General features: G+C 60.5%; 1 protein-coding gene across 8 annotated transcripts; it reads left to right on the top strand.

Annotated features, from left to right (window-relative positions):
• Nucleotides 1–359: 359 nt before the first annotated feature.
• On the top strand, nucleotides 360–10,725 carry ARFGAP1 (ADP ribosylation factor GTPase activating protein 1). Of its 8 annotated transcripts, XM_061436926.1 has the most exons (15): nucleotides 362–518; nucleotides 1,620–1,885; nucleotides 3,241–3,304; nucleotides 3,506–3,615; nucleotides 3,729–3,900; nucleotides 4,362–4,462; nucleotides 4,852–4,938; nucleotides 5,241–5,337; nucleotides 6,043–6,099; nucleotides 6,571–6,603; nucleotides 7,322–7,351; nucleotides 8,005–8,061; nucleotides 8,540–8,599; nucleotides 9,130–9,206; nucleotides 10,104–10,725. In XM_061436926.1, exons 3-15 carry the CDS (start codon nucleotides 3,245–3,247, stop codon nucleotides 10,444–10,446), a joined length of 1,284 nt encoding a protein of 427 aa, XP_061292910.1. In that variant the 5' UTR covers nucleotides 362–518; nucleotides 1,620–1,885; nucleotides 3,241–3,244; the 3' UTR covers nucleotides 10,447–10,725. The 8 variants fall into 8 exon arrangements, with proteins under 8 accessions (XP_061292912.1, XP_061292910.1, XP_061292915.1 ...); XM_061436925.1 differs by lacking the exon at nucleotides 1,620–1,885 and having other exon boundaries at nucleotides 363–518; XM_061436927.1 differs by lacking the exons at nucleotides 362–518; nucleotides 1,620–1,885 and adding an exon at nucleotides 1,902–2,988.
• Nucleotides 10,726–13,615: the final 2,890 nt, after the last annotated feature.

Genomic DNA, 13,615 nt, shown 5'->3' with positions numbered 1-13,615 from the left:
CCTTGGAGCCTGTTGACGTCACAGCTCTGCTGCTCCAGCACTGGGTTCCCGCAGAAGTCCTGCGGTGCCCTAAACCTGCTCACACTCTCCTAATCAGCCCCCTTGTAAGTAAACGCCCATGAATCATCCTAATTTGAGCAGGCCATCTTTATCCCGTCTGAATTCTGACGGGGCAGCGCCGGTGAGAATGACCGTCGGTCCCCAGAACACCGCGGTCCCTGCTGGACTAACAGCTCTGGCACAGCAGCCCGGAGGAGGACGCGTCCCTATAGCGACGGAGCAGGGTCGCGCTTCCGGCCCAGCTGGCAGGACGGAAGTCCCGCCCCCGCCGGCCCGCCCCCGGCTTCCCGTGAGACCCTGCGAAGCGCGACGTAGCCGGAAGCGGGTGGCGACCGGGTGGGCGGCCGGCGCGCGTCCTCTGTGCAGTTCGCGGCGCGGCAGACCCTGGCCCGACCCCCGCCGAGACCCCCGCCCTGACCCCAGCCCGACCAGGCGGAAAGGATCTAGCGCCCTGCCCGGTAAGCGCGCGACCTAGACCTAGAGGTCCTGGTTCCCCCTGGGGCTGGTCCACGGCCCCTCCCGGTGGCCACCCCCGCCAGACCCCCACCCATCTCGAGGCAGCCATCCACAGGATTTGGAAGCGCCGACCTCGCCCTCCCCCAGTCGTTCCGGGGCTGGTCCACGGCCCCCCTTCAAGTCCCCACCCCCCAACGCAGCACCCCTCCTCCGGCCGTCCCCGCCCAGACCCCCACCCACCCTGCAGGGCGCCCCAGATCCCCAACCTTCTTTCCTCTGAGACTGTCACGGGCCCTTGTTCACCTGCACCCCTTCCGTAGGGCCAGCCGGCCCTGCCCCGTCCCCTCCTTCGGATCCAAGACGTGGTCCGGACTTAGGGTCCGGTCAGGCCTCTTTCTGAGTTCTGAAGGGTCTTCCACTCTTCAGAGGGAAGGATCCTCCTCTCGGTGTTGAAGAGGCCTGTCTCATCGGGAGCGGCAGCCACCCCTTGGCCGTGGGTGACGGTGTTGCGGGAGGGAGGGGAAACCGAGAGAGGACTTTGGAATCCTCCCTCAGTTTATGTACCTCTAGTAGAAGGACTGTGTTTCTCATTTGCCCTGTTAAACAGCTTCTCGCCTGCCACAGACGTGAGAGTTAATTGTGCTCATTTGGTGCAAGCTTAAGGGTCCAGCCACCATGGGTTTCTGTGCCAAATGGGGCTGTCATAATGGTCCAGGGGATAAGTAGTGTTGAAGTTGGCCTTGGCATCCCTTCCCCACCCTGCAGAAGTGCACAAGTAACAGTGCTTTAGGATGAGAAACGGTGGTCCTTCCATGTAGGTGCTTTGAGTGCTCAGGTGGTTTCAGAGAAAGATCAGCATGATTTGTCCCTGTCGCTGGTGACAGCCCCAACAGTGTGCTTAAGTCATCCCTTTTAATCTCAGGTCTTGAAGAAGTTTCCACTTAGGGAGCAATGTTCTAGGGTCTGACAAGTGGCTTCTCTCATGAGCTGAGAAAAAATGTCTTGGTTCACCATTTACTGAAGCCTCGTCCTCTTGCAGAGAGCTGTGTGTTACCATCTTGATTTCAAGTATTAAAGCAGGAGTTCTTGGATTCTTTTTCAAGATAAACTTTGGCCACCTCATGCGAAGAGTTGACTCATTGGAAAAGACTCTGATGCTGGGAGGGATTGGGGGCAGGAGGAGAAGGGGACGACAGAGGATGAGATGGCTGGATGGCATCACTGACTCGATGGACGTGAGTCTCAGTGAACTCCGAGAGTTGATGATGGACAGGGAGGCCTGGCGTGCTGCGATTCATGGGGTCGCAAAGAGTCGGACACAACTGAGCGACTGATCTGATCTGATCTGATCTGATGGTTTTGAAAGAAGGTATTTGTTTCTCATGTATTAAAGTTAGGATTTCACAGAATTAAAGGGTCTTCTTATGCAAAAAAACAGTTGCTCTTAAATCCAGCCCACCTCATTCACTTTCATGTGACATGTTTCCCCCGCTGTCATTCTGCCAGTCCTCACTCTGCCTTCTTTTACACAATTACACATTCAGGGCAGGCTCATCCTAGTTTTGACTTCTGTTTGCCTGTGTCCTGTGAGTGTTTGGCATTCTAGATTCAGGAAGCATGGTTGTGGGGACAAGCTGGGTCCCCTTGAGGAGTAACTGAAGGTAACAGGCAGATGCGGACCAAGATGCTCCTGGGTTTTCATGCCGTTGCATTGGCAGGGAAGCTGGTGGGAACAGGCCCCTCTCAGACAGTGGGCGTGAGGTCAGAGGTTGCAAACACTGCTAGCGACGCAGGCGTGTGGCTCTGTCTCTGACAGTGGCCTATGTGTCCTCGACAAGACACGTCCTGCCGGGGAAGCTGGAGGGACAGTGTGCACACTCTGGTCCCAGGACCCCGGCCAGGTTAGGGTTAGTTTACATCCAGCACTGTGCTGGGCACCCTTTCCCTCCCTGGCTTGATTCTTACTGTATCAACTTTCCTGGTCATGAATTAAACAGGCCACCATTGAACTTGAACTTGGCCAAAGCTAGGAGATCTGTGAAGAGATGGCTTTTCTCTTCAGCCCAGGCTGTGTGGCTGCTATTTTCCACAGTGTCCCCATGAGGCATTGTGACAGATCTGCAGGTCTATAGGCCCCTGCCCATGCCCTGCTGTAGCTATGCTCTCTGTCATTTCCGTCCTTCAGATGGCCCCTGGGAGGCCAGCCTCGTCCCATGTCAGTCAGGACCACCGCTTCTGCCCCAGGCCTGGAGCCTCCCTGTGCTGGCTTGAGGCAGGTGGGGCGTTGCCGGGACCAAAAATGTGGGGCTCCCTGACTTCAAGTACCATCAGCCTGAGTCCAGTATGTTGCCCTGAAGGCAGGAAAAGAGATTTAGCAGCCAGTTCTGAGCACATTTTATAAAGCCCAGCCCTTTGCTAGGAGCTTCACTGGAAACCGACATTCCATAAATTACACAGTCTTGATGCGACGTGGTAAGTGGCCTCTAGTAACTGCACGTTGCTGCTCATGATCACTTTATTGGCCTGGCAGCATCCACACTGCTTTGGGCTTTTCCTTGCGCCTGGAGAGCAGGTTCCCACAGTGAGGGGCCTCCACGCTGCCTGTAGTGAGTTGTCCTATTCCCTAACAGCTTCCAAGCAGCTTCTTGGGGTTCCTTGAGGTTATATCTTGTAGTGTGTTTGCACTGGCGGTTGATTTTCTTGTGAAAATCTTGTTTTTCTCAGCACCATGGCCAGCCCAAGAACCAGGAAGGTTCTTAAGGAAGTTCGGGCGCAAGATGAAAACAATGTAAGCATCTGCTTTTCCTCGACACCCAGTTCAGGTTTCAGGAACCTCTCGGGGTAGTGTGTGGTCTTGGGGTCCTCACTCCCTGTCACAGTTGGCCTCATAACCAGCCTCCCTGTTCTTGCTCTTGGGGCCACCACTGGGTCTTGGGGGTCCCTGGGTCCTGCCTCAGCCTCTGGACAAGCCCCTGGACACCCTCCGCAGGTGTGTTTCGAGTGTGGCGCCTTCAACCCACAGTGGGTGAGCGTGACCTATGGCATCTGGATCTGCCTGGAGTGCTCGGGGAAGCACCGTGGGCTTGGGGTTCACCTCAGGTCAGTGCGCAGGGGTGGGGAGGAGTGGGCCCCCATGTAGGTCGGCCCCTTTCACCCCCGGGCTCTGAGTCAGGGGGCGATATAGGTGATGAGGCCAGCCCTCTGCTGTGCAGCTTCGTCCGCTCTGTCACGATGGACAAGTGGAAGGACGTGGAGCTGGAGAAGATGAAGGCGGGCGGGAACGCTCGGTTCCGGGAGTTCCTGGAGTCTCAGGAGGACTACGACCCCTGCTGGTCGCTGCAGGAGAAGTACAGCAGCAGGGCTGCTGCCCTCTTCAGGGACCGGGTGAGGCAGGCCGCCCGCCGCGTGGAGGCTGCTCCGGCCACGGGCACTGAGATCCCCTGTGGTTCTGACCACAACATGGAGGCCGCGTGCCATCTGCGTGGAGACAGCATGCATGGCCTTGGCTCTTCCCACCTGGAGGACTTGGGGGGCCTGTGGTTTACTGGGCTGAGGATGGGCTTTCCTCCCAGATTCCGGGAAGCACTGTGTCCAGACACCTCTGTGCATGCAGCTAAAGCTCCCCTGAGAACTTCAGTGCCTGCGGGGGAGGCCCATCGTTCGGGGTGTAGAAAGAGGGCCTCAGAGACTAAGAGCTTGCCCGTTTGGCGTCCACACCCAGCAGAGCCCCCAGCCCGTGGTGTAAAGCCAGAGGGGCTGTGTGGGGGGCAGGGAGTGCACTGCGGTCAGGAGCATTTAGGCCACCTTGATGGGCCCCTGCTCTCTGACCCAGGTTCCCTTGGCAGGTGGCTGCTCTGGCCGAAGGCAAAGAATGGTCTCTGGAGTCATCACCCGCCCAGAGCTGGACTCCGCCTCAACCCAGGACACTGCTGTCCTCTGCCCACCGGTAGCTCCTCATCCAGCCTTCTGGCCAGCTCTGTGCTGGGTTCAGCCCAGCCCCTTCCTCCTCTCTCTTCAGTAGTGAGATTCTGGTCAGAAGGGCTCCAGACTGTGGCCCAGTGCTTGCTGTGGCCTTGGTCCCCCTGGTTTCCCTGCGGCCCCCCTGCAGGCTCAGGCCGGCATGGAGCCCCTGTGGCCCCCGTCCCCCCAGAGCCGCGCCTCCCTTACTTCTCACCAGTTTCAGCTGCTGAGCCTAAGCTTGAGCTGCCTTCTGCTCAGAGCTTAGTGTTCAGAGGAGCCAGGCATGAGCAGGTGGGCGTGACTGCACCTCCCAGAGACCCCTGCGGGCATGTACCCACCCTCTGTTGGCCTCTTACTTTTGACCCACCATTGCAGAGCCTCTGGCCAGGTGCAGAACTCCACCGCCTCTGGGGACAAGGCTTTTGAAGACTGGCTGAATGATGACCTTGGTTCCTATCAAGGGTAGGGTTTCAGGCGGGCTCAGGGGAGGCTGGGGGCAGGGGGCACTGTGAGAGTGGCTGGGGCTCCTGCCCATGTGTGTGGTGGGTGCAAGATTGGCAGGCCCTGTGGAGTCCTGAGTGGCAGCTTCAGGAGGGTGCTTGAGTGAGAAAACCACTGAGAGAAAGGACGTGATTCCTCCCTGGAACCTGCCTGGCCTGTGGACGAGTGTGTCCCACTTCCGGCAGTGACCTGATATCTGGGTCTGGATGCCTCTGCACCCTGTGGCTGTCAGGAGCAGCAAGCCTGTTGCCTGTGTCCCCCAGGGCCCAGGAGAACCGTTATGTGGGGTTTGGGAACACGGTGCCGCCTCCAAAGAGGGAAGACGACTTCCTCAACAGCGCCATGTCGTCTCTCTACTCGGTGAGGATGCCGTCCCAGTGCCCCCCGCCCCGACGCCCCAGGGCCTCCTGGAGACCAGCCATCCTAGGATTGCAGTGGCCCACTCCCCTTTCCTTCACTGACCTCACACCTTAAAGCTGGGCTTACGGGGTTTAATCCCACTTGTGTTTTGTCTTTCATTTACTTTGGCTACAATGTATAAGACACATGCCCCAGGTTTAACAAGGCATGTTTTCCCCGGAGACCTCGGGCTCTGAGTGGAGCCTGCCTGGCTGCCCCTCCTGGCAGGGCCACCCTGTTGCATGGGTTCTGGGCTGAGTCTGCTCCAGGGGAGAAGGGGCCGTCAGCCTGGCCTGTTTTTCAGAAGCGCCTCCCAGGGTGTGAAGTTTGTGTCCCTGTGTCCCTTCCATCCTACCCCATGAAGCTGAGCATCTTTTGTCAGCTCCTCATGAGGGTCACTCCACATCTCCCCAGGAGGCACAGGCTCAGTGGGGATTTAATCCAAATGACTGGCTTCTGTTGTGGAGGCTCAGGGGAAATGACCTTGGACTCAGAACAGGTTTCATGACCCCTGCGGCCTGGTGGGAAGGCCTGTCTCCAGGGAGTGGACCTGAGCTGCTTCTGGGGCCCCTAGCTGTGTCTTTCCCACGGAGCATGGGTGCGAAGGATGCTCTCCTGTGTCTGCGTGTGGAGCTGCCACATGGCTTGTGTGTGGCTTCCTTGCAGGGCTGGAGCAGCTTTGCTACCGGAGCCAGCAGGTTCGCCTCAGCGGCCAAGGAGGGCGTAAGTACCAGGCTGTCCTGCAACACCACAGGCTAGGCAGCCAGGGGTCCTGACGGGGCTCCAGCCACAAGTTCGTCTGCCCCACGGGGGTTTCTGTGAGTGGCCCCTCTGCCGGGGCCCTGAGAGCACCCAGGGTGCTGGGGAGAGGTGAGAAGTATGACCAGTTGTGCTCAGCAGTGAACAGCAGAGCCCGCTGGACAAGGCCCCACCCCGCCTGGGGGCCCAGAGCGCAAAGGTCGGCGTCGGGCCTGCTCCCTTGCCCTGGGCGCCCCTACCCTACCCTGGTGGTCTAGCTCCTGGGGGAGCAGGGGTAGAGGGCAGCTTTGCGGGGCCTGAGAGCCACTGTGGGGTGAGTGCCAGTCCTCGTGGCCATCAGGAAACGGGCCTGAGCACCCAGGCCCTGCAGATGCGCAGCTCCAGCAGCCAGTGTCGGGCAGCTGATCAGAAAACCCTCTTTGTGCTTCCTTCCAGGCGACAAAGTTCGGGTCCCAAGCAAGTCAGAAGGTACCGGAAGAAACCTTTGCGTTGGCACTATGGGGCTGCTTCTAGGCTGGGTGGCCTCCATGTGCCCTGTGTCAGGGGAGGAGTGTTTTACACCAGCAGTCAGGCGCCCACGGGCCCGCACGAAGTTGTCTCTCAGGCTCCCACATCTGCATGTTACTTCAGGCGCCTGTGGGTTTGGGAGGTGGAGGCCACTCCACCTTGGCCTTGTGGGGAAGGAGGCCCTGTGCTGGGTCTGGGCAGCCGTGGGCGGGAGACCCAGCACCCCCTGGGCATGGGGGTTTTGTCCCAGGGATACAGCGTTCCTCATCTCTATTGGTGTTCCCCCTTCCTGTGGTTGCGTCGGGGCCCGCTGTTTGTCTTGTTTTCAAACCTTGGCTCGCAGTCCTGGTGGTCTCCTGCGTGGTGTCTGGCCCTGGGCTGGGTTCAGGACTTGGGGTAATGGCTTTGGGGGCCGGCGGAGGAGCCTCCGAGCCATGTGGGCCCCTCCCACCCTGAGGGCTGAGCTCCCCCAGCCCCACTCAGGGACGTCTCTAAGCCCCCATTTCACTTGACTTCCACCCAGCCTGCTCCTGTCATCCTGGGAGGGTCAGGTGGGAGGGGTGGGTCTAGAGAGGGTGCGGTGCCCGTGGGACCCTGTCCTGGTTGTCGCGACTGTGGCGCCTACCGCCTTGCTCTCTCTCTTCCCCCACCCCTGTCTCCCCACGCTGTCTGGGTAAAGTTCTGGGGTTCCAAGCAGCAGCCAGAGCTGGTAAGGCCCCGTCTGTGCTTGTGCATGCCCCCTTACCCGCCCCATGTATCCGGCACATGCCTGCACTACAGCCTGCATGTTGGCGCTTCCATGTGCTCACACTCAGAGCTGCTCCCCAGCTTGATGGGCTCCCATTTGAGCATCCGTGTCACAGGCAGGAGGCATGGGATCCAGAGCTCAGGGCTGCCATAGGAGACCAATGAGCCGGAGTACCCTGTGGTCCACAGGGAGTTTTTCGTGGTGTGGTTTAATTATCTTCAGCCAAATAATCTGAAAGAGTCCAGTCCTACTGGCGAGGGCCCCGCACTGTGGTCATCTCCCCATTGTCCTGCCTGCTCCCGACCTGAGCCGCTGGCCTGGCCTGGCCTCCCCCCACCCCCAGCTCCATCCCTTCTGTGTGAGCTCCCTTGGGGGCCCCTGGAGGGCAGATGGGACTGGGAGTACACCTGTCTGTATGAGGGACAGCGGGGGCTCTTCAGGAGCCCAAAGGCCAAGGACGGCAGTGCCCGGCCTCCACGACAGCCAGGAGCATCGTGTGGTGGTGGCTAGGCCTTGCCAGCCACCTTCCCTCCACGGGCAGAGTTCGCCATCCTGAAGAGAACATGCCACAACACGCACACAACTTTTCTTCATCATGTCTTTCCTTCTAACAGGCTTCGGAGTTGGGCCACAGTCTGAATGAGAGCGTCCTCAAACCCGCCCAGGAGAAGGTAACATGGGGAGAACTTCTGGTGTTCAGCTGTGTTCAGTTCCCTGGGCCCTCGTTCGAGGGGCAGTTGCTCCTGGGGCTGTTTGGGTCCTCAGACTCCCTGGTGTCCCTGGGGGACTGGTGCCTATGGGCCCTCATCCTGGGTCAGCGAGGCCTGGCCTTGCACCCTGCTCCTGCGTGGCTGGGCATGCATCCTGCCACTTGCCCTGGAGGCCCAGACAGGCAAGAGGAACATGGGGTGGGCAGGGCAGGGCAGTGCCAGCCTGTGTGGGAGGTAGGGGGCGACGCAGAGAACACCAGGGGTGGGGGTCCAGTGAGACTGGCCCGGGCTGTAGGGTGGTCGGCCGGCCCTCCCTTTTGCTTCTGGGGAGGGGACAGCATAGAGACAGAGCCCCTGGTGCCAGTGCTGGTGGGTGGCAGCCTTCAGTGCAGGCAGTGGGCGACTGCTGGGCTGTGACGACGCTGTTCCCATCTGCCAGGTGAAGGAGGGGAAGATTTTTGATGATGTGTCCAGTGGGTTCTCTGAGTTGGCGTCCAAGGTAGGGCAGCCCCGCCTGACATGCAGGCTTGGCTGGAAGCGTCTCCATGTTCCAAGGCACCCGGAGCCGTGAGCAGGGAGGGCCAGCGCTTCATGCGCGTCTCTTCTTGGCCCAAAGGGCCTGTAGGACCAAGGAGGGTCAGGCAGACGCTCCGGTGCTGACAGCCTGAGGAACATGGAAACCTCTGGACAAGCTCCAGTCCCAGCCACTAACCTGTTGCTATTTTCTTTCATTCTTTTCTTGCTGCGGCCAACCTTCCTGGTGAGTGTGCTGTGGGTGGCCTGCCTCTCTGCCTGGCGCTGTGGGTGGGGGCGCATTCGTCCTGCTTCCTGGCCCAGAGCCTCTCCTCAGGCTCTCCTGGCCGTAGCTTCTTGTGCCCACACGGCAGGCATCCTGCCGTCCCCATCCGATCCTGTCCAGTAAACTGGCCTGAGTTTGGCGGTTCACTGCATTTCTAATCTTCACCCTGGTCTTTGGACACTGCGCAGTCCCAGCAGAGCCCGGCTGAGCCGTCTTCCGCTCTCTTCCAGGTCCAGGGAGTTGGCAGCCGGGGCTGGCGGGACGTCACCACTTTTTTTTCTGGGAGAGCAGAGGATTCATCAGACAGGTATGCTGTGTCCATTCCTGAAGTGGGCTGCCTTCTGACATCTCCCCCAGATCTCAGAGGCAGGGCGTCTCCCCCAGGGTCTTGGGTGACGATCAGAAACCCCTGGAGCCCTGGAGGTGCAGAGAGGCATGTCAGTCCCTCAGCCTCTTACTCTGAAGCCCTGCCTTCTACCTCGGGAGCTACTGCTGCCCAGGTGATGGGGTGGTCTCAGCCTTGCCCTTGTTGGACGGGCTGAGGGAGAGGAAGGGCCACTGGGCTTTGACCCACCTCCTCGGGGTCTCCAGCGCTCAGGGCTCTGCCCAGGCCTTCCTGCTGGGAACCAGGTGGGCCAGCTTTCTCCTCCTCTGACTTGGATGGGACCCTGGGGCTCTGATGGATGAGCTTATGCCCGGCCCAGAGTGGCAGCCACTCTGCCAAGGCGGGTGCTGTTGGTCTGCCTGCTCGTGGACCAGCTGCTTCCTCCCAGCACTGCTGGACGTGTTCAGCGGTGAGGTTGCGGTTGGGTGAGGAATTCTCGTCCTGAGCTGGTTCCACAGTACAGAGAAGGGTCAAGTCTCTGAGTTTTCTTCCCATTATTTGTTGCAGGAAAGTAGTATTTTACATTTTCCTCTGAAACATCCTCCATGTGGGTGGGACTGATGGAGGGTGGGCTCTGGTGGCAAGTGGCCTGAGTCCTTCCATCAGGTTCCACGGCCTCAACTCCATGGAGGAGCCCCCCCGAGGCTGGGCGTCCTCTGCCCAGGAGAACAATGACTCCAGGACCCTGAGGGGCGTGGACCAGGACTCTGGGTTGGAGCTCGGACTTAGCTAGGGAGAGGCTGAGGGGAGGTCAGATGGCTTGGGGCCCCCGTGATGACCTTCCGGTTCTGGGAGCTCAGAGAGCCCTGTCTGTCCCAGACCCCCGGAGGGCCTGAGCTACCAGAACAGCGGTGGGGACAACTCCCAGAACACCCTCGACCAGAGCTTCTGGGAGTCCTTTGGGAGCACCGACCCTGCCAGGGCCCACCGGTCCCCAAGCAGCGACAGCTGGACATGCGCGGATGCCTCGGCTGACAAGAGGAGCTCGGACAGCTGGGATGTGTGGGGCTCGGGCTCTGCGTCTGCGTCCAACAATAGGATCAGCGACAACAGTGACGGTGGGGAGGCCTGGGGGGGTGGCGGGGAGGGCCGGGCCAAAGTCGCCAAGAAGGCCACGCCGCCACCCACGGTGGACGATGGCTGGGACAACCAGGACTGGTAGGGGCCCGAGGCCAGGTGCAGCGGCTGCTCTGCCTCCTCCCTCTTTCCGTTCCACCCAAGAAACGCCGGACGTGCGAGAAGACAGCCTCAGCCGAGACCCAAGAGCCACGTGCCTGTGGGAGTGGGGGCGTTTCTGTGCCCCTGAGCTCGCTTTCCGGGGGACCCAAGCCAGGTGCTGTCACAGGCAGGGCTCCCTGCTGCTGCAGGGCCAGCACACCCAGCCCCTCCCCAGAGAGCTCAGTAATAAACGCTCTCCTGCTGTTGCACGAGGCCACATGTGCTCGAGGCCTGATTTTCCTTGAAGTGACTTTAACTTTCTGTTCGCTCTCTTTTTTTCTTTGCAAGAAATTGCCTGAGGTTTGAGCGCTGCCTCCACCTCCCCTTCCCATTTCTGTCTGCACTAACGCTCACCTGCGGCAGCTTGCCTGGCCTCAGTCCAAACCACTGGTCTCCCATGGGAGCGCTGGGCCCAGGTGGTTGCCAGCCCTGTCCTCCTGGCTGGCTTTGCAGCAAGGGCTGGAGTATCCAGCTCCCCTGCCCCTGTGGGGCTTTGATGTCACAGCAAAGCACCTGGAGACACAGGGTGGTCTGGGCAATCGCCCTCACCAGCGAAGGGGAGAAAGGTCCCCAGTGGGTGTCTGCCTGGGAGAGCAGCTTTGTAAGGACAGACTGGCAGTGCCCCCTCCTCTCCTGGTTAGACATGGGGCAGCCAGCACGTGGCCAGCTGGGCCTTCGTCTTCCTGAAACCTCCTGACCCTGGGCACCTGGGGCCGCTGGAGGTTCTGGACCTCCGGAGCTGTGCCTTCTGGGTTGTTCCGTGTCCTGTCCTGGGGCAGCACTTTGGGGCAATGTGGTCCCTGGTGGGATGGTCTTAGAGCCTGTTCTCAGCTGAGTTCCAGTTGTGATGACCAGGTGGGCCTTTGCCTCTGGACAGCACACCTGTCAGCCGTGCAGCTATCCTCAGCACCCTGGCTGCTGTGTGCTCTCCCGCCCAGGCTCTGTCTCCAGGAGGCCAGGCCAACCACCAATTGGAGCCTGGCCAGCCCTGCTACCTGTCTGCCCCAGGCTTCCTGGCCAAGGCTCCGGGTTGACCAGGAGACACTTCAAGGCTAGTCTGCCCAGCTTAGCTTCCTTTTTGGGAACTTTCCCCAATGACCTGTTCATCTTTCTGGCCCCTGCTTTATATACAAACCCCTCTGCTGCCACTGTGTCCAGTAATCCCACTCCCAGATGGTGGCCCTGCCTAGCAGGCCCAGGCCTGCAAGCCAGATGATGGTGGCTCTCCTGGGTCCCCATACCCTGAGCTGGGCCTGATAGGAAGATAGGGAGCAGGCTTCTTGGGGACTGTCTGGGCGTAGAGGCCCTGCCCCCTGCACCTGCTCTCCAAGGAGCCAGGGAAGCTCTGCTCAGCCCTGAGGGCCCCTTCCTGAACATCAGGACTGGGGTTCTTGGGGCCATCTCCCCACTGCAGAGGTGCCACCTGTATAGGAGTGAGGGTCACAACGGCTGTGCAGCTTCCAGAAGGTTGACAGGACTCACCCAACAGGGGCCAGCCTGGCCCCATCCTTCCCTTTCTGCTGCTGCTGCTGCTAAGTCGCTTCAGTCATGTCCGACTCTGTGTGACCCCATAGACAGCAGCCCACCAGGCTCTGCCGTCCCTGGGATTCTCTAGGCAAGAACACTGGAGTGGGTTGCCAATTTCTTCTCCAATCTTCTCTTTCTGAGGGCAACTCAAACCCTGGCTGAGCTGTGACCCTGCCAGGTGGGCTGTGAGGCTCGGGTGCGTGGAACACCTGCCGGATGCAGGGACTCCTGGGTGGATGCACACGTGTGGGCCTAGATGGGGTCTGGCCGGGAGTGCTGAGGACCTGACTGGCTTGAGAACACCTTGGTGGGCTGTGTGGTTGTGTACACGCGTGTCCTGAGCACCTGTGAGCCACGGGTGTGCAAGGTCATGTGTGTCAGTGCTATCTGAGGCCGCTGGGCCAGGCGCCCTCCACTGACCTCCACTTGGGTCTGCAGGGCCCACCTGCATCCCAGCGCCCAGTGCAGGGCATCCACCAGCTCTGCAGTGTCTGGTGTCCAGCCATGAGTCCGAAGCCATAGGTGGCTCTCAGGCCACAGCAGGTCTCGGGACTACCTTTGCCTCACGTCCTCAGACCCCTCCTGGTTGCAGGAGCACCAACCACAGGGCAGGACGGAGGCCAGAGGGGTCTCAGGCTACCTAGAGCAAGGCTGGAGAGCTGGCTGGATCCAGCAGTGCCTTCCCAGTGGCTGTGGGTCCAGGGAGGAGGACAGGGGCCTCCATGGGAGTTGGAAGGGCCTCACTCTCCAGCAGCATCCAGCCCCTGATACTTGCCCACCAGCCTCTCCTAGTCTCCAGCAAGTATCACAGCCCTCACTGGATGGTGGCCTCTGCTGGCCAGCAGCCCGAGGGCCCTGTGCTGTGCCTGCCTCCCCCAGAGCACCTCTGCCTCCAGAAGCTGAACCCAGAGGGGCCCTGGCACCCTCAGAGCACTTGGGAGAAGGGGCTGGTCCAGGTTGGGGTCGGGCGGTTCTGGGGGGTGTGTCCTGGGGTCCAGCAGTGGAGTGCTTGGGGCCTAGACTGGGTACTTTTCCCTGCCCCCACCACAAGCCTTGGTTGGGTCAGGCTCTGAGGCTGTTGGGTGGGCTGAGAGGGCTCTGGAGGGGCTATGCTTGGCTGGCCTTCACAGACTGCGGAGGGTTGTGGAGAAGGGTTAGGTGCAGAGGAGGCTGGGCAGGGCAGAGCGGGGGTGCCCTGGGCACTGGAGAGTCCCACAAATGGCTCGGGTTTGGGGTCACAGGTCCTGGGAGGCGATGCTGGACGAGAGAGGAGGCTGTGGCTGCTGGTGTGACACTGGCGTCCAGTTGCTGCTCCAGGCTGCCACTCACCGAGGCTGCCAGAAACCCCCTGCCCATTACTCATAGCTTGGCCCCCTGGGGTGACACATGGTGACCTTGGTCCCTGAGGGGCCTCCCCATGGGCTTCTCTGGGACAGGCCCTGTGAAGTGAGGGGTATAGGTGTTTGTCCCTTGGTGCTTTGGGCCCCGCCCTGCAGGGTGATGGGTCCTTCATGCTGTGGCCTGTGTTCCCCAGCTCTTGGGAGAGACATTCTGGGCAGCAGATGGAAGAGCTGGTGGGGGGTGGG

The sequence above is a fragment of the Bos javanicus genome, chromosome 13 (assembly GCF_032452875.1).
Source record: "Bos javanicus breed banteng chromosome 13, ARS-OSU_banteng_1.0, whole genome shotgun sequence".
NCBI lineage: Eukaryota > Metazoa > Chordata > Mammalia > Artiodactyla > Bovidae > Bos > Bos javanicus.
The sequence above is the reverse complement of the archived record's forward strand: the minus strand, read 5'-3'. Positions and strand labels throughout refer to the sequence as shown.